Source organism: Manduca sexta, chromosome 28 (assembly GCF_014839805.1).
Source record: "Manduca sexta isolate Smith_Timp_Sample1 chromosome 28, JHU_Msex_v1.0, whole genome shotgun sequence".
Lineage (NCBI taxonomy): Eukaryota > Metazoa > Arthropoda > Insecta > Lepidoptera > Sphingidae > Manduca > Manduca sexta.
The window spans coordinates 17,511,426-17,537,268 of NC_051142.1; the positions used below are offsets into that span (position 1 = coordinate 17,511,426).

The 25,843-nt window shown below is 35.1% G+C and overlaps 3 protein-coding genes across 3 annotated transcripts in view; 1 reads left to right on the forward strand and 2 right to left on the reverse strand.

The window, feature by feature from the left end:
• Positions 1-11,524, reverse strand: part of LOC115449535 — a 31,947-nt gene extending 20,423 nt beyond the window's left edge. The window contains 15 exon segments of the mRNA XM_037444506.1: positions 225-341; positions 416-460; positions 1,014-1,153; positions 1,495-1,610; positions 1,841-1,986; positions 2,374-2,540; positions 3,688-3,778; positions 4,269-4,349; positions 4,706-4,902; positions 5,261-5,377; positions 5,794-5,920; positions 5,989-6,078; positions 6,458-6,645; positions 6,769-9,309; positions 11,241-11,524. Of these exon segments, the coding sequence (XP_037300403.1) occupies positions 225-341; positions 416-460; positions 1,014-1,153; positions 1,495-1,610; positions 1,841-1,986; positions 2,374-2,540; positions 3,688-3,778; positions 4,269-4,349; positions 4,706-4,902; positions 5,261-5,377; positions 5,794-5,920; positions 5,989-6,078; positions 6,458-6,645; positions 6,769-9,309; positions 11,241-11,286 (4,209 nt within the window). The 5' untranslated portion in view covers positions 11,287-11,524.
• A 261-nt stretch (positions 11,525-11,785) lies between these two features.
• Positions 11,786-19,769, forward strand: LOC115449534. Its single transcript, XM_030177383.2, has 6 exons — positions 11,786-12,275; positions 15,130-15,211; positions 15,429-15,589; positions 15,861-15,973; positions 16,287-16,357; positions 16,959-19,769. The coding sequence occupies exons 1-5, from the start codon at positions 12,152-12,154 to the stop codon at positions 16,338-16,340; spliced, it is 534 nt and encodes a 177-aa protein (XP_030033243.1). The 5' UTR covers positions 11,786-12,151; the 3' UTR covers positions 16,341-16,357; positions 16,959-19,769.
• Positions 19,770-20,065: 296 nt separating this feature from the next.
• The window catches only part of LOC115449533 (neurofibromin), a 61,396-nt gene continuing 55,618 nt past the window's right edge, over positions 20,066-25,843 (reverse strand). Inside the window, exons 63-64 of the mRNA XM_037444378.1 lie at positions 25,469-25,610; positions 20,066-25,214 (exon numbers count right to left, since the gene is read on the reverse strand). Of these exons, the coding sequence (XP_037300275.1) occupies positions 25,162-25,214; positions 25,469-25,610 (195 nt within the window). The 3' untranslated portion in view covers positions 20,066-25,161. The remainder of the gene's footprint in view (positions 25,215-25,468; positions 25,611-25,843) is intronic.

The following is a 25,843-nucleotide window of genomic DNA, read 5'->3' on the forward strand; positions in this document are numbered from 1 at the left end:
ACAATCGATGCGGGAATAAATCCGCGACCTTTCTTCACGGTTACCTCATCCCTCTCTGATATGCTTAGGGTCGCGGCAAATGTGCCTGTGCATGGGCATGCATTTGGTGTGGAGACCGAGCGCACAAGAATTGCCTCCGGGGAGCTGTCCATCGGGTTGGTGCTCGGCCTCGAGAACGTTTGCCTTCGGAATTGCCGATTTAATTTTTTTATAAGGATACATACCTGATCTATATAACGCAAAACCGGTTCTGGCTCCAGCGGTGTATATCCCAACGGTATGGCTGGCTTCTTAGCCGGCTGCATGCTAGCGGCTGACAGACGACGTTTTCCTTGTCTAACCTGCATTTTAAAAAAAATATAAAAACTCCCACACTTACAAGCGATTCTTATCATGTTATATTTTATGTACTCACATCATTAATTTGTACAGGGGCGGGATCAGTCTCGGCACGTATGAACTGTAACAATGAAATAATGTTAACTGGTGGTAGGTCTCTGATATGTGAGGGTCCGCCTAGGTAGGTACCACCGCAATGCCTATTTCTGCCGCTTTGAATGACGAGACGAGCTTGCCGTTCGCCTGATATGCGATACGACCGCCCATAAACAGCAGAAACATCATTCAACACCATTACAAAGTAGTGTTTGGTATTCTACTGCGCTCGCCATCCTGAGACATGAGATGTTAAGTCTTATTATGTCCAGTAGCTATACTGGGTACAATGTCCCTCAAACTAGAACACAACAGTGATTAAACACTGCTGTTAATTCATTTTTTTTTTGCTATTATTTATTTGCAGGCGCTTACCAATGAAAGAACTTAATTTCTTTTAAATAACTAGCAGTTACTCGCGACTTCGCCCGCGGTTAGTAACTTTCCCGGGATGATATATAATAGCACTCTTTAAGTTAACCGGAACTGTACATGTGACATCTAATTCTATTCTAGAGTTATTTACTATCAAATATCCAAACATCACACAACTTGTATGACTTGGATGACCAACTTACGACTCCATCACTAATGTCGTATATAGATATCGCGGCTAACTCCTGCCTCTTCGGCTCGAAGGTGGAGTAGAACTTGTTGCGAAGCTTGTCCGTCGCCGTTTGGCAATCGTTCAGCATCTTGTTTATCTCTTTGCTCTCGTCTGTGAAATGAAGGCCTTGCTGTAGTTGTGATACGGTTAAATTTCCCGTAAACATTTGTCCGAGTTCAGAAATAGAAACTTTCCCTTCTAGTTGCATAAGCATCTCATCCCACGGTGTCGGAGGCGGACAAATTATAAACTTTAGAGTTGTAACTTCTTGAAAACATTTGAAAGTACAATGCTAGTGGTAAGATATATAGGTTTACCATTCGCTATTTCCCATGTAAGCCTGTCCCCTGGCCCCGCTCGTGGATCGATATTCTTTCTGGACACCATTCCACTTATCATCAGATGCAGTAGAGTCGTTGCCATGCTCATGAATTAAAAAAACAATTCCTTACTATCGAGTCTCTCCATCTCTGCATTGAGTAGCACCTTGGCGTCCTGCAGGCTGGAATCCATCTTGTATTTACGCCACATGCTGTTGATCATGTCGGCCAGCTTCTCTTCCAGTATCCTAGCAAAGATATATAAGATAGATATATATCTTGAGCAAATGCAAATCAGGCATTGCTACTATGGTCTCACAGAAAACTGATATAAAACCGCCGTTTTACTGTTTCTTGTGTACCAGATTCTTTCTATACTTCTATTTGATTAATTTCGACGCTAGAGACAAATTAATGTTCCCTGACACTAGCCGAGCAGTTACTCGTCATTTTATTTGTATGTAATAGATATACTTACGTAGCCCCCGCCTCCCCTATGGTCTCCTTCGGTTCCTGCGTTTCGTTATCCGAATCGGAGTCGGATATTTCCACCAGGTCTTGGGACAGTTTCTCCATATTCAGGTCCAGTAGTGGTGTCATGTTCTTTATGCCTTCCACCAGACTCTGAAGGATAATTATGATATTGTTATAGGTATAGGAATTGTTGTTTTTTTTGTTGGAATACCGAATCAATATGTTGCTGTAACTGAGAGTTTTGCATGTTTTTCACAGAGTGAGACATATACAGGGTGAATTTTTCACGTGAACGTGGTTATCGACATCAGAAACTACAAGGAATAGTGAAAAATACGTAAAAGAGTTTCGAGTCCGATTTTGATGAAAATTGAAACTACAATATGGGATTTTTGATAAATTAATATCTCCAGGAATTTAATCTATTGAATTTGAAAAAAAATAATCTGTTTTATTGCACGATTTTATAACGTCGGTAATAAGGATGAAATTGTATGAAGTAATAAGATATTGTAACGTGTAAGTGTGAGTGCGTGCCTGCGTGCGCTGCTGGTGTGCGCGCGCGCAGGGCTCGCAGTAGTGCGCGAGCGCGCCGCCCGCCGCACCGCCCGCCGCGCCCGCGCCGCAGCCGCGCCGCAAGCACCGCCCCGAGCGCAGCGCCGCGTCCAGCTCCAGCGCACTGAGTTTCTGCCCACCGCCCAGCGCTGGACAATTGTACAACCAACAAAACATCAAACAATTACTCTCGCAAATTCAAAATTCAACCCATTTTTTTACAGTGACCTCACTTATAGCTAAAATGACAATAGTATGATAAAATTATTAAACATGTTGTCGAACAGTGTATGAACTTCACCCAGGACCAAAGAGAGTAAGCCGCCCTGTGGATTGGGGGCGTTTGGAGAATTCCAGCACGGTATCCCCTGCCTGTCGTAAAAGGCGATTAATAGGGGCCATGTGGGGGTCGTCGGCGGGCGGCTGGAGGCCGTCCGCCCTTAGTGTACGTTGTGCACATCTCGCACATTGTGATGACCCCCGAGATGGACGGCAGCGTGGAAGGTAGGCCTCATGCTGCCGTTGACGCCGAGAGCGTCCTTCGTTTACGCGGGGGCTTCTGAACCCCCTAATAGGAGACGGGCCGCAAAAAAGGACCGAAGAAAGTAATGCTATCTGGGGTAAGCTTATACCCAGGAGTGGATAGAAATAATAATAATTATTATTATATTTGGAGATTAATGAAGAGCCTACACCTATTGTGTATTTCTATATTACACAAAAAGTGTCAGTTGTAGACTACACTATAATTATATGTGTTTTAGTGGGATAACGGATTATAGTGGAATTTGCACTTAACGCTTTTTGTGTACAATTCGATTGAGTAGTATCGATATTGCTGCGTACATTATAAAAATACTAACTTATAAATTTATATATATTTTAACTATGGCGGCATGCTCGCCCAATCACATCAAGGGACGGAAAACGCACGGCCAAAAGTAGGTGCACCAGTTGCGCCTCTGAATACGCCATTAGGGTTGAAAGACGTGAGTCTTTTATATAGAAACCCCATTATTCACAGACGTTATTTATCTAAGGACGGAGCATTGCTGTTATAACAAGTCTGTTTCTCAGCTTTGTTTATCTGACAGCTTGCTGTTTGTTCAGCTTTGTTTATCTCACAGCCAACTATATTCAAGTTGTATCTCAATATTAGCCATTCACAACGGCCCTATGTCTACGCACTGCGAAGGCTGCCATGCCGTCAGCACTGAGAAACAGACTTGTTATCACAGCAATGCTCCGTCCTTAGATAAATAACGTCCATGAATAAGGGGGAAAGTCTATATATACCTTTCCCACTCCCACCGATGTCGTCATCGTCCGAATCCAAATTGAATATCTCCAAACCAAGCCTCGATATAGGCGCCGTTGATTCCGACATCTAAAAAGAAACATACATTACATTAAAAAAAATCACGGAAGTCACTTTTAACACCGTTTTTTTTTTCATTTAAAATATTTTTATCTATGCACTAGTTGCTTGGTTCCTGAAAAATGCTGGGCTATGTTAGAATATTTGGCCCTTGCAGGTAGATGAAATGACGGTTCAGCTCATGGTAAATTATTACTATAGCTCAATCGATATCAGCTAGTAAGAGGCTGAGCAACAATCCGTTTCATCATCATCATCAGCCATAGGATATTCACTGCTGAACATGGGCTTCCCTCAAAGATTTCCAGATCGAACTATATACCAGAAGTATTATTTATTTAACATACAAACGATATGTCTATTTTATGAAATCCTATTGGTCATATTTTATAATATCAGTGGAACTTCGCGTTTAGTTTGCTGAGAACCCAAGGACTTATTCTAATGATGAATAGCACCATAGCTTTTTTTTTTTAAACTGGAGCCCCTACTGACTTACTTTAGTTTCAGGGATTATAAGCGTTGATTCAGTAGACGCGTGGGCAGTCTTGATAGTCACTTCAGAGGTATTCAGTCGTGCCTGTAAAATATTTTTTTAGAGTGCGATTTTTATATATGAGTAAATACTTTTATATTTTGTTTTAAACGCCTATGTATATATTTATTTCATTAGCAAGTAAAAAAATCTTAGGCTATTTTTCTTTTGATATTATTGTTTTTAATGAGGCGGAATAATAAAAAGGCGAGATATACATATTATAAGGCACACAAAGTATATAAGACGTTAGGTTGATGGACGACGTTAACTCTCTTTTTTATTAACACGAATACACTATTATTTTAATTACTGTTTGCAAAAGGAAACAATGCAACCGCGTCGATACCTCCGTAAAGTTCAATTAAACTTCATACAACAGTTTCAAGTCATTCTCTTACAGGTTTATGCGGAGGTGGTTTCGGCACACCCTGTATCACCACCTCGCCCTCTTTGGTGACGATCTCGGACGTGTTCCCGCCGGATGTCGACATGATCTCTATCCCTGTCGGGATGTTGACACTCGTGACGTCACTCGGCGCAGCATCGTCAAGCTTCATTGGCTCCGATGTATCTTCCGCTGGTTGTTTTTGTACTTCTGTTTAATATGTCAGGTAAGGTTAGATGAAAGAGAGTAATAAAATTGATAACAGTATGTCATTTGCCGTCCAATATGTTAATAATAATATCAGCCCTGTGTTTATATACTGTCCCACTTGAGCACGGGCCTCCTGTACTGCTGAGGGGGGATAGGCCTTAGTCCACCAAGTTAGCCTAATGCGGATTGATAGACTTCATGTGTAAAGTCGAAATTCCTATAGAGTAATTTACAAGTATGCAGGTTTTCTCACGATGTTTTGTTGTCCAATATATTATTCTATATAATTTTAAATACTAAACACTACTATATTTCTGTACAAATTATAACATTAAAGAAATTAAAATGAGGAACCGACCATCCTCGGAAGAACTGCTCTCCTCGAGGTCGACAATGTTGAGTATGTGCCTCTGTTTCGCAATTTGCAACTTCATAGTCTTGCCTGGGGATTGTTTGGTTTTCTCTGGAGATTTTCCTGTTTAATATTTTTTGAGAATAAAATTCAGTTGGTTGAAATTGAAGTAAAGCGATGGCCCTGCTCATAAATACCTACAATATAAGACGGATCGAATGCCTTGCTGGTCTTTTAATAATATGAGCCCTGCATATACCGTCCCACTGCTGGGCACGGGCCTCTTCTACTATTGAGAAAGACTATTTGTCGGCTTTATAGGGAAAAAATTGTGATCAGTGTCGAATGTAATAAAATTTAAACATGCTATAACGCGTTCGAATACGATTTTTGTTTTGGAAGTTTGATATCACTTCCATACACCACGACATTTATGCGCGGTTAACCGTATAAAGTTACTTTCTTTTTCTAAAACTTATAGACAGATAACACAGGTCGGTTTGTGTATATTTTCTGTTGAGAATAATACAAGAACTTACCCTCTGGTTTATCATCTTTCGATGGTGTCGATTTCTCCGCATCCTTTTCCTTGCTAGAGGCATCGGGGTCGGTAACAGTCGTTTCGGATGGTTTTACCGTCTCCTCATCCGTTGTAGGTATTGTGACCTAAAACATTATATGTTTGAGACATTCGTAAGCTCTCGCCTTTCCTAGGAATAGTGTTTAATACTAACTCCGTCATCCTTTTTCGTCAGTTCTTCGCATGTCTCCATAGCTGTATTTTCTTTGCTGATTTCCTGACTAGATGCATCAACTGAACTGACCTAAAGAAAATAATACGTAAATAAATACACTTTCACAGGAACTGCTGGCCTAACATCTAATGTCCTAGCGCCGAATGAAATGCAATGCTGTGCAGTACTTAAATATCTAGCCGGTATTGGTTTAAGAGCCGTGGCGGTTAAGAATACGTGAATGACTTGCTAACTCACCTTTCTATAGTTTATGTAAAGATATTATAAAGCTGATGTTTTTGTTTAATTAAACTTACTTAAGCTACTGGTCTGATTCTGAAAACTACTGCAGTCCTAAGTAGCTACATCAATTCTGAATGGCACACAACCTTTTACCTCGGGTAGGGATATACCCAAGCAGAGCTGCGGGCAAATACTAGTATTACATAGCTAAAAATACTTGACTTACCTCTTCTCTTGCGACAGTTTCTGCAACAACTACCTCAGCAGCAGTTTCATGGACATCGTTACTAGATTTTTCAAAGCTGAAAGGGCGTTCTGTATCCTCAGTTTTATCTTCTTGATCTTTCGAGTCTGGCTCTGAGTTTTGAGCATTCGAGTCTTCCGAGTGTTCTGCTGTCATTTGATTGCTACTTTCTGCTCGAAAAATATGGTATACTAATTTTAATATATATACCTTAATTTTTGACTATTCAATTCTTACAATCTTATAATTCGAGTTAGAAATTTACAAATTACTTATAAATAAATAGATCTTACCGTCATCTTGATCGTAATCGTCATCATCATCATCATCTTCTTCCATATCTTCATCTTCTCTTCTAACTCTTGAGGACTCAGCTAATAGTCCAAGGCTGTCAGACACTTCTGGTGCCTCATCGGCTGTATCAGGAGTCATTCTTGTCTCATAACCTGATGGCTGTGTAGTGTCCTTTTCCACGGCTTTACTCATATCTGGTATATGACTAGTTGTTTCTTCTAATTTTATTTCTTCGTTTTGTTCAGAATCTTCATTTTTAAGATTAATATCATCATATAAATTAATAAAATTTTCATCACTTTTTAAGGTTTCTTTTTTCACGTTTTCTTTTTTTATTGTGGCATTTGATTCTATTTTGACTGTATTTGCAGGTTCTAGAAGTGATTCATTTTCTGTTTTTATACTTTTATCATCTACTAATGCTTTCATTGCATTTTCTACATCAATTTTAAGCATATCTACATTTTTAACATCTTTTTCTGGAGAATTTTTCTTTTCTTCCTTGCATAAAACATTTGTATTCTTTTCAAGGTCTTTGTTTGTAACTTCAGTTATTTTATTTACCGAATCTTGACTAGTTTCTTCTGAATCTATCTCTATAGATCCATCGATATCATCAACATCTATTAAATTTTGCATGGGTATTTCAAGCATTACGTCAGGTTTTAATCTATAATCTGTTTTAATAGCATAATAATTCGAAGAATCTTTCATCGTCGATTTGGTTTTATCACTTTCACCTGAAGTATCATCTGCAGCAGGATTTTTAGAATCTGAAACGTCAGGTTTTTCTGAATCATCTAAAGTGTCATTATCCACACTTATAGGAGATTGCGACCTTAGATCAATATAATTGTCACACTTTTCTATGATTTCCACTACATCATCGTCCATGTCATCTGATAAATTCATTTCGGATTCTTTGAGTATTCCCTGTGGGGTATTATTAGTTTCCATCTCAATAATTTCTTCTTCAGATGAAGGTTTTCTTTGGTCGGATCCCAAACTAATATTAATTTCCGTGTCTTTTACTGTATTTTTCTTATCAGTGCTAGAATCAACACTTTGATTCATTTCTGTTTCAGTAAGAATTTTATCATTTTGTTCACCATCAACTTTTTCATCTACATCCATTTCTAACTCTGTACTGTTTTCAATGGATTTATCATCTGGAATTGTTATATTTTGATTGCCACTGATTTTGTCTTTTTTTGTATCTTTTACAACATTTTCTTCAACACAACTAGACACAACATTTTCAATAATTTTATCTCCGTCTGGTTTCTCATTTTCTTCAACCTCATCACGACTGTCACTTTTGAGGTCTGCTTCTATTACTGTGCCTGTAACTCTTTCAAATATTTTGCATTCAGTAGAATGTTCATTGTTTTTTACTTGATCGTTACTTTGAGTTGCTATGACTACATTATTATCTAGACTTAGTTGTGTTTCTGTAACTGAACAGTCGTCATTATCTGATAAAGTCGCTGCGAGAGATTTTATTTCAAATACAGTTTTACACGAATCATTCGATGGTTCTGTCTTAACTATATCATCTAAAGCATCCGGTGTTAGTACATTGGTGTTGATACTCTGTGAAAGAACTTTGAGCTGTTGTGCTAAAAATTTTATATTTGCCTCACACGATTTTTCTTCTTGTTCAGAGTCATAATTTTCTTGTGACTCATGTTTTAGTTCCTTTAAGGCTTCATCAACTTTGCTTTTTACTAGGCATGTTAATTTAGTTTCATCGATAATACTAGTGGCATCAGTATCGATACCTGCCTCCAGTGGAGATGCATCAATTCTTCTATCAATATTAGTATCTTCATTAATCTTAGAAGTGCTACAACCAATAATGTGATTTTCCTCAATTTGAGCACAAACATTATATGATGAAGGATTTAATATTAGCTCACTGCTGGAAATGAGATTTTCACATTCATCATCAGTTTTAGAAGTATTTTCATTATTATTTGGATGATCAGAAGTCAGGCTACCAATGCTAACAAAATTATTTAGCATATTCATGTCATCATTATTTGTACAAGAAATATGTTCATTTTCAAGACTATGGATGTTTTGCTCACTTTCAGATAAAACTTCATCCATTATTGAATCATCAGGTTCATCAGAGACAAAATTTTCTATAATGTTAGTGATGATGTTCCCATTATTAGATTGATTTACATCAGACAAAAGATCAGTTTCAGTTTTACTACTACCAACAATTTGATCACTGTAGTCTTGAATCTCTTGGAAAATCATATCATCCATTTTTCTTTGTTCAGTAACTAGGTCATCTTCATCATCATCCCATCTAAGCAGTATATCCTCATCATGGCTATCACTTCCATTATTAAGTGACCCAGTTAGGACATCTTTAACTGCGTCATTTTCTTTAGCATTAGTTAAATTGGACATTTGATCTGCAGAGCCTGCCATAGTAATATTTTGAATAATTTGGTCAAGTTCTTGATTTGTTAGTTCTTTATCAGTGTTTTGCATGGTGTTCCCATTATCATTATCAGTCATGTTTTCTGGAATCAAATGCAATTTTATAAATATAGTTATCAATTTTAATAATAGTTTATTAGTATATTTGATTTATAAAATATGAGGATACAAATAAGTAGATACGGGCGCCGCCAAGATTAGTTTTAGGGAGGTGCATCTGCACCTACACCCTATATTATATAATATCATTAAGTTTTTTCTTTCAAATTAAACTCGTGCAGATTTTTGAAAATGCTTGATCACAATACAACCTCTATGGTCTAAAGTTCCTATTGTTGCAGATTTATTCAGTGCCTTATATATTTTGTGATTTATTTCTGGGCAGGGGGTGTACATGAACCTACTTGCACCCCCCTCCCGGCGCCCATGTAAGTACATGACTTAATAAATGAATACAGCTTCTTAAAATACCTTCTGTACCCGAGGAAGTGTTTGTTTATTGATAACCTTTGAAACAAGAACTTGGTGTAGGTTTGTGTATGATTTTATTTGACTTAACAATTTTGTTTATTCTTTCATTGTTTCATAACTTGTATGATCTTCTTTATTGCATTTATATTATAGTAATAACTGTAGTATGTCTCTCTGGCGTTAGTTTTACTATCTATTTGTGATTGCTTTTTATGTCAATTTATGAGATAAACTAGTTTATAATATAGTTTGGTTGAATGCATGGCCATGTACCATTTTTTTGGACATTAATTATTTTTTGTCTTATTTATCTTTTTTCCTTTACTGTAGTAAAGCTAAATAGGTTTATAAAGTGTAAAAAAGGTTGAAATATGCTAATTTCAGGAACTACTCAATTACATGCTAGTAGGTGTTACTAGCGGGTTCACTTGCATGAGAAGCTTTTTCTGCTACAAAACTCCCTAAAATACTTTATAACACTAGCCATCTATTAAAAACAAAAAATGAAAAAGTTCCAAAGAACATAGTCTATATAAAATATAGGGACATGGTCTACCGGCATTTCATTATATATCTTTGTCCATATAGGAAACTACACTATCTGATTGCTATAGACTTCTTATAAAATAAGTTCTGTAATAAAGAACTATCACACCAGAAGTGAGGTGTCACAAGCAGAAGTTAATTATTGCTTTAAAGTTGGCAACACTGAATTACAATAGGGTATTTTTCTAAGTTTGATTTTATAAGTTTTCCTATATGTCACAGCAAATCATAATAAGAAGCCATTCTGTGGAACCCAAAGTACAATTGTTTAGAAAAGAGGCAGCAATTCATATTAGAAATAATTTAATGTGCTGGTGCGGGGAGATAGTGGGGATATCAATTCATCTCTTTTTTTTTTGCATATGTCCTAATGCATGATGACGACACATACACTTATTGCGACTTGTTTATCATTTCTTGACACTTACTCTTTCTACTGAGATTCATAGGTTTATAACTTGTTGATTTTTTTTACTAGATATTAATCAGTTTTTAAGTGTTGAAATTTTTATGATGTTAATAAGTATTTGACAAAAAAAAGGAATAAAAATTTGATAAATACCATATTGGCAATCAATTATAAAGTAGGTAAAAACATGAAAGTTATAACAATCAATTGCATTAATTTGTATAGGCATATATAGAAAGGGGCCAAGTGTGTTGAGCCCGCCTAAACGATTATGAACAAACGATTATGAATTTAAAACGACCAAAATTTTCAAATTTACCAGTACACAGAATGAATTTATTTTTCGTCTAGGTCACAGACCTCCCCCGGAAACTGACTAGATACCCCCATGGTAATTTGAAATGAAGGATAAAAGGGAAAAATAAGAATGCTTTGTATGGCTATTAGCAAATGAAGCCTGGTGACAATGCAGAGCTTTTTGTCCGATTAGAACAAAGATGAATTTACATTCCGATTGCATTTTATATTCAGAATTTTTTAGATTTTTTGCTTGTATTTGTATATGATTTTTAATAATTATATTGTTACCTTCATTGTTATTTCCGGTTTCACTGGTTCCCTCTGCCGTACTCATTTAAAAAAATGTTCTTTACAGTTAATTTTTTGTGCTCAAATGTCACATACAACGTATGGTAATAGTTGTAACATAACAAATTGTTTACTAAATTATGGATATTATTACAATAATTAATGGTTTATAACAAAATTATCGCGAAATTATAAAAAAACAGCGTTTATTAACGCAGCACAGCATTTGTTTGACAATTAGCCGACATTTAACTATTGGCATTATTATTATGAAATGACAGTGTTAGGCCAATATTGCCATGTGCTATATATCTTCCACTTCAGATAACTTTAAAAGTATGAAGTTTTACAAAATAAAACATTCATTAATAAAACATTGTTTTTATTTATAAGGTTTATCTTGAATGTGTACTAAAGAATTATTATTAATTTTCCCAATAACTATAGTCTAAAAGATTGCACCTTCATGGGCCATAGGACGTAAAATGCAACGTAAAAATGTCAAAATCATGCTAAATAATGAAATCACTGGACTTTGGATTCGGAGCGCTATTATAAATATTTTGTTTGATTGACGCTCGGTCAATTTCACTTCACTTGCAAATTGTACAAAAATTGAAAAAAAATAATTTTTAACATTAATTTCACCTACAACCTATCTGTTACGGTGCTTTTTACGTTTTAATTCTAATTCTTCAGTATTCGTTTTGAATGCGAAATAACATTAATTTTAAATAAATATTGCACGCACATTTTAATAGTTTTTACGAGATTTTGCATTTAATTACGTAATAAACTATTGTTTATCGAAGTTTGCATTTACCAAAAGTTATTCTCCGCCTTATAGTTTGTTCCAAATTCGTAAACCACTATATTTTTTGTCTTGTATAAAGTGAAAGAAATTTTTAGAAATGAATGTAAATAGTGTTTTATCTCCTCGTATGATGGTCGGAGCGGCTATCGTGGGCATTGTAGGTGCCGCTGGAGTCTTCATATACGAGCAGATCTACGCTGAAAAGAGAAGATCTATGTTAGGTTAGTATACAACCATGTATAAGTAGGTCTATCTAGTATAGTAAACACACCTCAAGGTGAAATAAAGTGTGAATCTATAAACATTTCTGTTTTAAGTATTTTGGAATGTAACACTTATGCAATTCATAGGAATACTTTTACCAATATTGCACCATAAGCTTGCAGTAAAACAATAAATAGGTCCTAATCCATAACAGTGAATTTGTTTCATAAAATGTTTATCCCCGTTCAGGCATTGGAAAAATTAATCGTAAACAAATATCTATCAAATTTTCAATTATTTTCATTGTTTGGATAATTGACAGGTGTGAGGATATTATATCTGAAGATAGTCCTCATTGCATATTTCTCTTGTGACAGTATATAATACCTATAACTTTCCTACATTATCCACAAATTCTGCTGTTGCATAAATTATGAAATGTGATGATTTGTGGATGAACGGCTTCTGAGCAAAAGGAATTCCATAAATGCAGTTGTATAGTATAACTTATATTTCCAGTGTTTATTCTTATTACTTTTTTTACTCCAAATTATTTACTCTTTTTATCCTTTATCTAAGAACTTGTAGACCACTAACTTTGTACCAGAAATAGTAACAAACTTAGTTATGTCCTGAACAATTGTGTTGTTTTGAAGTCATTTTTGATTGCCTTTCAAGTGTCTATATTATTATACTAGCTTTTGCCCTTGGCTCCGCTCGCGTTATAAAGTTTTTCAGGCTAAAGTTTACCGTTATAAAAGTAGTCGTTTCCCGGGAGCCTATGTTCTTCCCAGGGTCCCAAACTGTCTCCATACCAAATTTCCTCTTAATACGTTGGGTGGTTTTTGAGTTTAACACGTTCAGGCAGACAGATGCAGCGGGGGGACTTTTGTTTTATAATATATTTTTTAGAACTTTTTAAGAGGAACAATCCCGTCATACATCATTGTTGCATAACTTTAACCGTTTACGCAGCGCACGCAACGGAAGCTCTCATAACTAATAAATTGTCCCCGTTTTTGCAACATGTTTCATTACTGCTCCGCTCCTATTGGTCATAGCGTGATGATATATAGCCTATATCACTCCACAAATAAAGGGCTATCCAACACAAAACAAATATTTCAGTTCAAACTGGTAGTTCCTGAGATTAGCCATTACTGCTCCGCTCCTATTGGTCATAGCGTGATGATATATAACTTAGAGCACTCCCCAAACAAAGGGCTATTCAACACAAAAAGAATTTTTCAGTTCGAATCGGTATTTCCTGAGATTAGCCATTACTGCTCCGCTCCTATTAGTCATAGCGTGATGATATATAGCCTATAGCACTCCACAAACAAAGGGCTATCCAACACAAAAAGAATTTTTCAGTTTGGCCCGGTAGTTCCTGAGATTAGCCATTACTGTTCTGCTTCTATTGGGTATAGCGTGATGATATATAGCCTATAGCACTCCACGAACAAAGGGCTATCTAACGCAAAAACAAATTTTTCAGTTTGGACCGGTAGTTCCTGAGATTAGCCATTACTGCTCCGCTCCTATTGGGTATAGCGTGATGATATATAGCCTATAGCACTCCACAAACAAAGGGCTATCCAACGCAAAAAGAATTTTTCAGTTTGGCCCGGTAGTTCCTGAGATTAGTCATTACTGCTCTGCTCCTATTGAGTATAGCGTGATGATATATAGCCTATACCACTCCACGAACAAAGGGCTATCCAACGCAAAAACAATTTTTTCAGTTTGGACCGGTAGTTCCTGAGATTAGCCATTACTGCTCCGCTCCTATTGGGTATAGCGTGATGATATATAGCCTATAGCACTCCACGAACAAAGGGCTATCCAACGCAAAAATAATTGTTCAGTTTGGACCGGTAGTTCCTGAGATTAGCCATTACTGCTCCGCTCCAATTGGGTATAGCGTGATGATATATAGCTTATAGCACTCCACGAACAAAGGGCTATCCAACGCAAAAAGAATTTTTCAGTTTGGACCGGTAGTTCCTGAGATTAGCGCGTTCAAACAAACAAACTCTTCAGCTTTATATAATAGTATAGATGACACTGAAGAGTTTGTTTGTTTATTTGAACCTGCTAATATATATCACAAAAACTATGGGTTTGGATTGAAAAATTCTTTTAATATTGGATAGTCCATTTGTCAAGGAAGGCTATAAACTATAAAACACCACACTGTAGATAATAGGACAGCAGAGCATCTGTAAAAAAAAATTGCATAAATAGGGAAAATTTATTCCCTTTGAGAGCTTCCATTGCATGTACTGTGTTATCAATGATACCATAAGGCAAATGTTACTAAGTTGTTAATCAATAAAATATATTACGAAGTATTTTTTGTAACATGAACAACTAACAATATTAAGAGCCTGACTTGCATAATGCATGAAAAAACGATTTGTCAGTTTTTATACTAAATAGCTAATTTGTAGATGGTACTCATTTTATTTAGAATCATATAATACGAGAGCATGGGTTAGAGTGTGACTTTTGTATTTGGTTGGCTTATACTAGCTTTATTTATGTGACAAGTACCATTTAGTCAAACATTGTGGAAGTAGGCTCTGTAGTTACTATGTAATCAAACTTACTGATATTAACCATAAAATATTTTGTATTTAGATGCCTTGAGAAACTACAATGTATTATTATGGTGAATTTATTACATAACACACTATCATCCTAAAGATGTAGACAGAAGTCTAATATAGATGCAATAATACTTTTTTTGATTTGTGATAGTTTGTGTAAATCTAAATTGGAAATAAGAAATTTTTCATCATAGTGATTAAATCAGATTTATTGATTCACATTTTTCTTATCATGATAAAATTATTTTTTATCTTATAGTTAGAGAGGTGGCGCGACTCGACAAGCAAGTGGCTTCAATCAGATCCGAGTTGGAGTCACTCAGGGAACTACAAAAAGAAACGTAAGTTGTTAAACAAAAACATACCTTTACTCTATAGTCCCATAATCGCCTTTGTCTATGGCATACTTACCACATAACATAAATCTATGTTCCACCTGCTCTAAGTTAACAGCTTGCGCCCGTTACATTTAAAATATTTTATTTTATACCAATATTGAATGCATAAAACGTCTTGTGAGTGGGTATGAAAAATATTATATTTTAAAAACCCTTCCAGTCAGCTGCGTCGCATGAAACAGAAGAAAAGCGAGAAGGCTCGTCGCGAGCGCGTCGCTGCCAAGGCCGCCCCCAGCGGAGACAACGTCGACAACACCGACGTGCCCGAACAGAGCTACGCGTCGGACTCGGAGTACTTCACGGACTATCAGTCGGTGCTAGGTAATTAATATTAAGTCAAAAGTAATAAGAACAAAATATGTATTTATTATAATATGCTATCAATATATTTTTATACCAGCAAAATCAAACACTTGTACGAAAGTTTGATGGAGAATTAATGAACTGGTGTGTGTGTTGTTATGCACTGCCTGAGTCCCAACTCTTATCTCTACCTGCGACTTGTATTTTATATAATTCAATGTAAATTGTATTTAAAATTATAAGGTTTAAATCACAAATTACCAAACGAATATACATGTGAATGTTTTAGGTACAGATGGCGAGATGGATAGCGAGGAGTTCTACGACGTCCACACAGATGACGACGAGGACGACACTCTTCAAGAGACGCTGCACAACGGACATGTTAGCAGTGTTAACGAGGTGCGTGATCAACTTATCACAAAGCAAGCAAATGGTATTAATTTCAAGCTCAATTAAACGATACGGAGATTCGTGTAATTTTACATTCTAGAGTGTAAGCATGCCAAACTTCATTTGAAGAGTGTTTATGTTTCGAATAGATTATACTAAGAATGTACAGTCTCGAGCGAAGTGGTAACGCTTCCAAAAAGTCGCAGTAAATTCGTATATTACGTTTTGTGTGAGAAAATGTTTGTCATTATCCACTTCCGTAAACGTCTGATCAAACGCCGTACAGTTGTATATATAGTACGTGTAATTTCGTATGTTACAGGAATCTCAGGACAAAGAGAATGTACCAAAGACAACGGAGAAAGCGAGTACGTAGCTGATCCGCGTTTAGAGGTAATTAATGATTTATTTTTCCACAGTATCTCGTTATCATGGTCTAGTGTCAGGGTCCACCTTCTTGCTTTTACGGTTTTACATAGTAGTGATTTATTACAAAATTTTAGTTCGTGTACCCAAACGTTTAATGACAATACGTGAAAATATCGCCATAGCGTCTCGTTCCGACTAGTTGTGTTACAGTCTAGCATTTGTACAGTAAGGCTCGTTGGCATTTAGGTGTTGGTTGTGTGCAGAAACCATGTAGATTTTTTTTTTGTTCGCTGATGGTAGGATATATTTTATTTTCGCCTGTTTAGCGACCACCGTATACAAGGTGTTAAAACCCGCCATAGTGGCCCACGTAAGTGTGTCGCGTTCCGGGATCAGCTTGTGTATATTCGGTTGCAACAGGCCGGCATAATTGTCTCGACTGTCGTGGGGTAATAAGTTTTCGTCAGTCGACATTCTGTTAGATACCACTCCACCATCAGGTGCAGTGGGGTCACTTTGTCGTGTGCTTTATTATTTACTAGCCACAAAAATAAAAATTGCTGTGCCAATATAAAATTAACTGCTTAGACAATAGAGTTTAATTATAATTTTTTTTTTCTTACAGAAGTGATCGCCGCATATACCCTGGTATATCTTAACCACCGTAGTATATTATGTAGTTAGGTATGAAGGCTCGAGGCTCAATATTAATGAATGTAGCCAATATCTTATATGTCTGCCATCTCGAATTCTCTATGGTTATGGTTTGGTATAAGGAATATTTAAATTTAAATATACTGTAGGAATAAATTTATAAGGCAGTTCATAAATTCATTTATTAAATAAACTGTTAATGAACATTTTTAATTTTAGGTTTGGACAAAATCACTTTTGATTTAATTAATATAGCATTGGCGAAATGAATTCTCAATTAAATAGTTAGCAAGAGGCAAATAATTATGTCTTGATATTTATTAGTAACATTTTATATTATTTTAATGATAAAATAAAAGTACTTAATTACATGTTGCGTAATAGTGTTCCTCGATTTTATGGCTAAAAAGTATCTCGAATATTAACGTCAACAATATATACCGCTGCCTTAGAGGCAAAAAAAACTTGTTTGAACGCCCTGGGATCGACTTCTAGTTATGCTAAATATCTCTCAATATTCGGATGGCAGACCCAATATGAATTAGAAAATTCTTTGTTAATTTTCTGTATAAATATAGCTTTAAAATTCTCTATGATCATGGTGTTGACTGGTTTCCAGCCGTTACTTCACTTGTTTCAAAGTACATAAGGGCGCGTATCCATCAGGTATGCGGGTGGTCTAAACGGTGTCTTAGTAAAATTCAACCAATAGTATTACTTCATTTTCCCGCCAACTCTTAGTGCAATTCTAGTGGAAAAGGGCGAACGGAAGATGTCACACCGTTTGTATCTCTACATATTGTCACACAGCTTTGGTGGAAATGCACCCTAATAGTTGAAAAGTCAATGAGTAGTTCTCATTTTGAAATAAATTTTTTTTCTTACCTGGATTAAGTTCTGATTACTGTCCAAATAAAAATCTTAAGTACATAATAATTTGATAAGCTGTAAAAAACAAATGTTAAAAAAATCATAACATGTTTTTTTCTATCTTAACAGGCTAAAAAGGAGTTAAGTTATTACTAAAAATCAATAATGAATTTAAACATCATGTCTGACTTATCATTGTTTATCCAAAAAATATTACAATTTGTATTTTAAAATCTGACATTAATGTTAATTTATTAAATTGAATAATGTTTTATTCTTTCTCATGTAATTATAAAATATTTATGTACTTGTTATTCGATAGTTCCTTAATTCGTGAATATTTGACAGCAAGGTCAGGTCAGGTCAAGGTGATATCCATTATTATACAAAATAAATAAAAAAAAAAAAATTCGTGACACAACAAATATTCTTTCATAAAACATTTATGATTTGATAAATTAAGAAGCCTTGTTAAAATCGGCGATTTACTGCCAAGTACTTGTCCATTATTGAAGTATTTTCGACTCACATGTTGTAGTGTAATGGAAAGTACTAAATACATAATAAACCGTTCCTTATAATGTTTTAATAAAGGGTAGAATTATACAGGCCAAAAAATGCGACAATATTGAATTCCATGAATTTTGACCAAGGGTAAGGTTGAATTAAGATAACTAATTAGGGCATGGGTCCCAACACATAACACGAAAAGTTAGTTATAAATACGAAGCATAATAAACAAGAAAAGAAATAATAAATTCAATATAATAATTTTAATAAAATATTTTCTAGTGTTGCATTTTGTATCTGGTTCCGACAGGCCGGCATAATTGTGTCGACTGCCGAGGGGTAATCATCTCTCGTCAGTCGACATTCTATTGGACCCCACCCCACTTACTATGCAGTGGGGTCTTTGCTGTACCCGAAAAAAATATATATATAAGTACTTTGTTAGGGTTTACTTTGGTGCTAAAGTTAATCCGTGTAATGTATATACACCTTGTAATGAAACTCTGATACCTTAACGAGATAAGGCAAGTCATTCTTGCTCAAAATACTGATTGCATTGACGTACTGTTAGATCCGTAGGTGGTTTAAGGCAATTTTTTTATGTAATACTTATGAATTCATATTAATTTGGACTTTCACACAGCATTTGTTATGCACGCGTCAAATATAGACCATTTTTGTCACCTAAGAAAAAAAACTTTTTGCATAACAATTCTTATCTAAGACGGTCAGAGTTTTGTTACAGGTTTTATTATTTGTTTATAACACGCTGTCTTAAATCTGCACACAATTGTTAATATTCTAAATATTTTTTAATCTCTTACTTTTGTTAACATTCCAAATCAGGGCCGCATTCAGAGGGTTAATGTTAGGGTTTGACCCACACTTGTTTTTATTATCATGATGTACGAGCGGGGTAATTGTAACAGGTTATAGCGAATTTCGTGTCATATTATTTAATTATTTTTTTACGTGTTTTTTCTATGGACTTTGTAACTTTATGACTGGGTAGGTGTAGTATAAATTTCTTACAGTACAAAGTGAATATTGAACCCTTTGCCTATAATATACAGCAGCTAATAACTTTGTATAAGTTATAAATAGTAGGCACATCTTTTAACCCACCTAGACTTATTATAATTAGTACTTGATTGATTTAATTTTGGAGATAATCCATTTTGGCGTGCCTTATTTTTTTCTTTATATTGGTAATGGTTATTGTTGTTAATAAAACTCGGAACTAAGTCATGACAAATCTAGAAAATAGTTATTTGCTATTCAATATTCACTTTGTACTAAAACACTTGACTTATATAGATTGTCTCATACAATGCAATGTTAATCTCTATAGTGCTCATAATGTATATGATATTGTTAATTAAATAATATAATCGAATATTTATAAATTTGTTTTTTTTTATCCTTTGTGTAAAGTAGTGGCCCTACTGACACGTGTCACCCAGTTCTCATTCGATATTGGTTTGTATTTAAAACGCTTTTATAACCGTAAGTGAATCTATTTTGGGATATGTTCCTGCGAACAAGGCAGTTTTGGCCATCATCAGTAAATGTAATATACTACATCTAAACTACCAACTACTCTTCCATTTATTTCCTTTACAATAAACGTAATGTTAAATGTCACAGTTCATCTGTTCACATAAGAAACCTTGTTGTCAACAAAAAAAAAGACAAATGTTTAATTTAAATATTTTATTAAACACATAAATTTACACCACTTGTAATGACGACATCAATCAATAAAACAGTTTGTGCGAAACTAGTCGATTCTTTAGAAATATTACAAAATAATTTTTAGCTTATAATTACACTTTTATGAATAAAGCAAAATTGGAAACTGCATAATCTAAATTATTTAATGAGGTTTTTATATAGAAGACGAAGAACGCAAGATCAAATTCACATCGCATGGAGAGTTCATAATTTCTAAAGAATCAAACCAGTTTCGTCGTAGGATCTTATCATTCATTTATGAATGAGTTAAGAATGAAAATGTCACTATAAAAGTGTAATATTCAATGGACACTAAGCTAACACTGTTAGCCAAAAATAACTTATATCTATAGGTAAAACAGTGACGGATTAAGTAGTGCAACTCGAGAACTCTACACTTTGTTTTCGTTTGATTTCGCCATGTTCATTTTGTGTACGTCATAGCGATACTGAAAGTTATCAAATCATTTGATGCGTAAAAAAATCAACATATTATTATTTTTTTACTTACAACTTTTAGATCCTTAATCCTCATAGGCAAATAATTTGTCAACACCTTTACCCGCCTTGTGGACCCAGGAATTCTCAGTGGTATAGAGCGCAAAGAAGGCCTGGGTGCTGGTGGAGTTGCAGATGGTGTGTCTCCTCTACCAGACTCTGACGGCGGGGCTCCCCTTCCTGCCCCTGGTGGCGGGGCTCCCCTTCCTGAACCTGGCGGCGGGGCTCCCCTCCCCGACCCTGACGGCGGAGCTCCCCTTTCCCAGGAGTTAACTGTTTCTGTTTATTTTTTGCGAGGGCTATTTAATAGCACACAATGATTGATTGATGAGTAAATAATGGTAAATTGTGCGTTTCTTAGACCTGAATACAAGCCACGAATGACTCATTAATGGCTTTGGGAGTTGTTCATTTCGTAGTGTGCAATTGATAAGCCACATAAAATTTTTGGACACAAAATGGAAAACTAAATATCAATGGAATATTAAATATCAAAGTAAACATAGTTTATAACTATAAAATTATAGTTTACACCCATATCAAAACAAATTTGTTAGCATGCGAGTATGGGTCCCAAAGCTCTTCCTTAATCCGGCACTGCTACACTTGGTATATCAGATCTAATCAGGTCACAATGTCTAGTATTTAAACTATACAATTCGTTTGAGCTATTGCAATGTAGGCAAGCGCCCTTTGGGCGAGCAGCACGCAGGTAGCACAAGCGTTATGATGTACTTACAGCTTCATTAGTATATAGATATATACAAATATTTTACATTAACATATACATATATTTATTTTTTACAAAACACTAACAAAATTTTAAAAAGAATAAATATTTTTTTGTGAAAATCATTTTCATCAGTATTACTGCCAAAAAGATTGTGACATTGTGTAAAAATATTCATAGCACTATTTAATATCAAATAAGAAATCAATACAACTATAGTATATTTTAGTCTAAATAATTATGAATGTAAGTTTGTACAGTAAAAAGCACCCTATTTGTTTAATATTATCACTGCTTTAGGCGCTGTGCACACTGGACAATTTAGTCAAAAGTTACTTTGGATTCTATAGACTTCACAGTATTACTAAAATGTTTCATATAAAAGTTTATTATCGATACCAAAAATCATCTTTTTATTGTTATCACTGAGTTAAACTAATTGGAAAAGCTATTTTAGCGCCTCGATTGGGTTTTTTACTGATTTCTTTAGGCCTAAAAATTTTTTTATAATTCCAGTAACACCTAAAGCGCTAAGTATGTAATCAAATGCAAGTATTTGAAAAAAGTTATCTAACAACCGTTGGTGTCTACATATTTGGCTGTAAATCATAGCGCCAGAAATAATATTAATAAATAAAGCCTGACAGTCACATATATTCCTGATCTCACACTAAAATACATGTCTTATGTTTTGTATCATAAATCATATTAATATTCTGATCTCAAACACCCTAAATAAATAATTTCGCCTTACAATATTTACAGTGAGAAAATCGCTCTTGTTTTTAAAACCGACTAAGCGATTCAGACGATGAGAAATGTAAAATAATTTTTATTCCATAAATTTGATATAATACCGTATTAATAGAATAGTTTTTTTCCATGAATTAGGTTTAATACCTTTAGATATCGTATAAAAATACTCTAAAATAACAAAAAAATATTGAAACCTGTGACTAAACTTTTGTTAAAATTATACTTCCCAAATACGTCCCTGAGACCTACATAATTATGTATATTTAAAAAAATGTAAATAAAAACGCTATTGTGAACTGGGTCTTAACTACAAATTGGCTAAAACCAGTCAAAATCCTGTATCAAACATTTCTATCTTGTTATTCGGAAATAAAGACAGACAACAGTTTTTCTTTTTGAAACCAGTGCACAGATTATATTACCTCCAATATTGCCAATTAGAAAAGTAAAAATACATCGAAATGGATGTTAGATATTAAAAACACACACTATATACAATTAGTACAGATTTTAGGAACATCTAGATTTTAATGACGTAAATTTACGTAATTTTTAATAATAATTACATAAGTTCGTGGATAGCTGTTACAGGATAATTTTTTTAAAGCCTTTGAAGACAAACATGCCAAGTAGTAGTAGTAGTGAGTCGACAGCCAACTTCGAGCTTTTGAAACAGACTGAACGTAATCCCGAATGACGTCACAGCGATTTTTTCCGAGAGTAAAGCGGCACGAGAGAAGTAGAGGAGGTAACTAAATTCATGCCAAAAACAAAAAGACACACTCGCCAGTGGACGTCACCTATGTCAATGAGCTTATATGGAAAGCACTTTCAACATAACTATAAGAAAATTTTATCTGTATATTTTAGAGCTCTTTACAACATCTAAATCCCGGGACAAATATATACGGTTCGCAAAGATTTCTGTACAGGATTTAATTTGCTTCTCGGTTTCCTTGGCTTATATACTTCTGTAATTAAAGCTCAGAATCGACTAACAAGCGCTTTATTACTGCTATCCACTAACTTATCCATATTCAGTAGTTAAGACTTACTGTTAACCATAGACAATTTTTATAGCAAAGCCCATAGACAAAGAATAGGGTTGTACCTTTTTCCTTCATTATGAAAATGTAGATACGTGACGTTACAAATATTCACACAAAAATATTTATATTATAAAATAGTTTCTGCGGCCCAGTTACCTGTCTCTTTAGTGTTGTAAATATTAAAAAATTCATTCCGTTACCCTTTCTACGTCTATGGTCACTTACATGACGTGTTATGACGTCATATACACGGCATTATTTTAGTACTAATTTTTGTGCATAATTTATATCACTGTGCCCTAAATATATAAAATAATGTAGCACACTATTTTGTTTCATTCATTATATTTTTTTTTAATATCCACCGATAAAGACAAGTTCAGTATAGTTTGTCAAACAGCGGTTAAAGTTACCCGCAATTGACATTAACCTGATGTACGCATTAATCTAAACCGCGTTTTCCGTCCCATATATCAAGGGTCCTTATTCTCTACGTTTTAAACTCGTAGCACGGCCATGTTACATCATCATCGTGAAATCCGAGGAATGGTATTCTGTATGCCGATTTATAGTCTTAAACGTGACGCGTTGCGTTACGTGCTTGTTACGCATTGTAATAACAAGTGGCATAAAGAATAAGCCGTCTGTATTTAATTACTTTCTTGGCTTTGGCCACATGGCAATGAGGAATTACTACCTTGCCAAAGCAAATAACGCCCTCTTAACTGAATTATAAAGTATTAAATCGAACGCAGCATATTCCACGGCTCATGAAGACCCGTCTAGCCTCATAGAATATAGAAGAGCACACATTTCAGAGTATTCATGAATGTCTCTTTGAATTTTGTCAAAGATAGCTTTATTAGTCACAATCAGTTATAAGTTCTTATCAAAAATTTTATGATTTTATTCTAGCAATCATTTAAGCTATTTTATTAGTATGTTATTCTTTTTAGGGCAAAATACACGCTAATCTCACTAAGAAATCATTTAAGTTGTCTCCAAAGAGACTTCTATATTTTTCAATTGAACTTGCAGACTTGGTAATGAAATTAAGTTATGTTTATGACTTATTAGTGATCTTTTACTGTAAATTTAAGGTTGAAATTAGAATAAATAGCATTGAAATACACGACACTAAACAGTTTATGACTGAAAGTTACTGACAAATTAAAATGTTGTGTAAAATCTACGCTTGTTTGTAGTCTGCAAGTATTATTGAAAAATAAAATGTATATTGCGTTATCGGAGTACATAATGTAGTTATATATTGTAAACAATAAAAAATTATCACTAAATTATATTTTGTGCGATAAAATTTTATCAATTTTGACATTACCAGTTGTCAAATTCAATGTGCGCTTGATTGCAGATGTCACTTTACTGTTTGACAGCTGTCAAAATCAGTTGCTGTTGAAAATTTACAAAGTTATCGTTTAGAGAGTCTAGATATAACGTGCACTTGTTATGAAGCATTGGGGCTGTATAAATGTCAATAATCTAATTGTTTTAGGGAAATGCAAGCGACATTTCGAAAATACTTAATCAGAATTTAATACTTCCTCCCTCAATATTTCTAGTGAACCGTCAAGCTTCTTACAGCTTTAAATAAGTCCGATAAATCATGGCAGCCACTGGCACCGATGATATGATTAAATTTTTGAGTAATAATAACAATACACCTTTCAACTTTAAGCTTGTTAAGCCACTAATGTCGACGATGTATGCAAACCCCAATTTTATTTTGACAGCTGTCAAAATGTTAATCTATACCTTCCTACAAGTCTAGAGTTGTCAAATAATCCGATAAGCCATAACAGGCGCAAGTTATCAGCAATCTAACTACAACATTAAAGTCTACACGAGTTTTCTCGACAATTGTCATCTTGACATTTTTTTACCCTCTTACAAATGTAGGGTTGTCAAATGAGCCGACACGCCCTGAACGCCGCCAGTATCTGTCCGGCGGCGTCCTCCGACTTGTGTAGTCAGGAGGCAGGGTCGCGGGTTCAGTCCTGCATGTCCTGTTATGTCTCCTGCGTGGTGCAGTACAGCGTCGCTTGTCTGTGGACACCTGTAACTGTAGATATGGAATAACATGAATCTGTAGTATTTAGATTATTGGCAGCCCTAAAAAGCCCAATTCAAATGACAAGCTAACGTTGCCTACGATTTGAAATCTGCTTTGAACTAATATGGTGTTTTGTATCCATACTCACCAGATTTGCGGCGTTCTAGCACATGTATTAGGAAGTATTAGGTTCAATTCCCAGACGAGTAGGTTCTAAGTTTATGATATCGTCATTGAACAGTAAGTATGAAGAGCGTTCTCACCAGTGTTGCGGTGTTCGTGGTCGTGGTCGGGGTCGGGGGGCGGCGCGCGGGTGAGCGCGTCGTCGCCGCCCGGCAGGCACGTCTCCACCATCGCCTCCAGGCAGTTCACGAACAGCTCGCTGCTCTCCGCTGTGCATTGGTTCTACAAGTTCATTAGAGATGGTAGACAAATTAGGATCTGTTTTCCCTAACAGATTAAATCTATAAACGATCTCATTCTTCATCTTCTCATCTACGGATGGTGTTTTGAATAAAATACAATCAGATAGCTAGTTGCAAATCGATCTTTATAATAATGGAATAATGGAAACAAGTCATCTATGTGTCTTAAAATATCTTTATTCTGATTGGCCCGTTTTCACGGTCGATCTGAAG

What these genes read in the sequence shown, in the direction of transcription:
- LOC115449534 (XM_030177383.2), top strand. Translation starts at nt 12,152, where the DNA reads ATGAATGTAAATAGTGTTTTATCTCCTCGTATGATGGTCGGAGCGGCT. An exon ending in AAAGAGAAGATCTATGTTAG is followed by an intron (nt 12,276 to 15,129) that starts GTTAGTATACAA and finishes TTTATCTTATAG; the next exon opens with TTAGAGAGGTGGCGCGACTC. An exon ending in ATGTTAGCAGTGTTAACGAG is followed by an intron (nt 15,974 to 16,286) that starts GTGCGTGATCAA and finishes CGTATGTTACAG; the next exon opens with GAATCTCAGGACAAAGAGAA.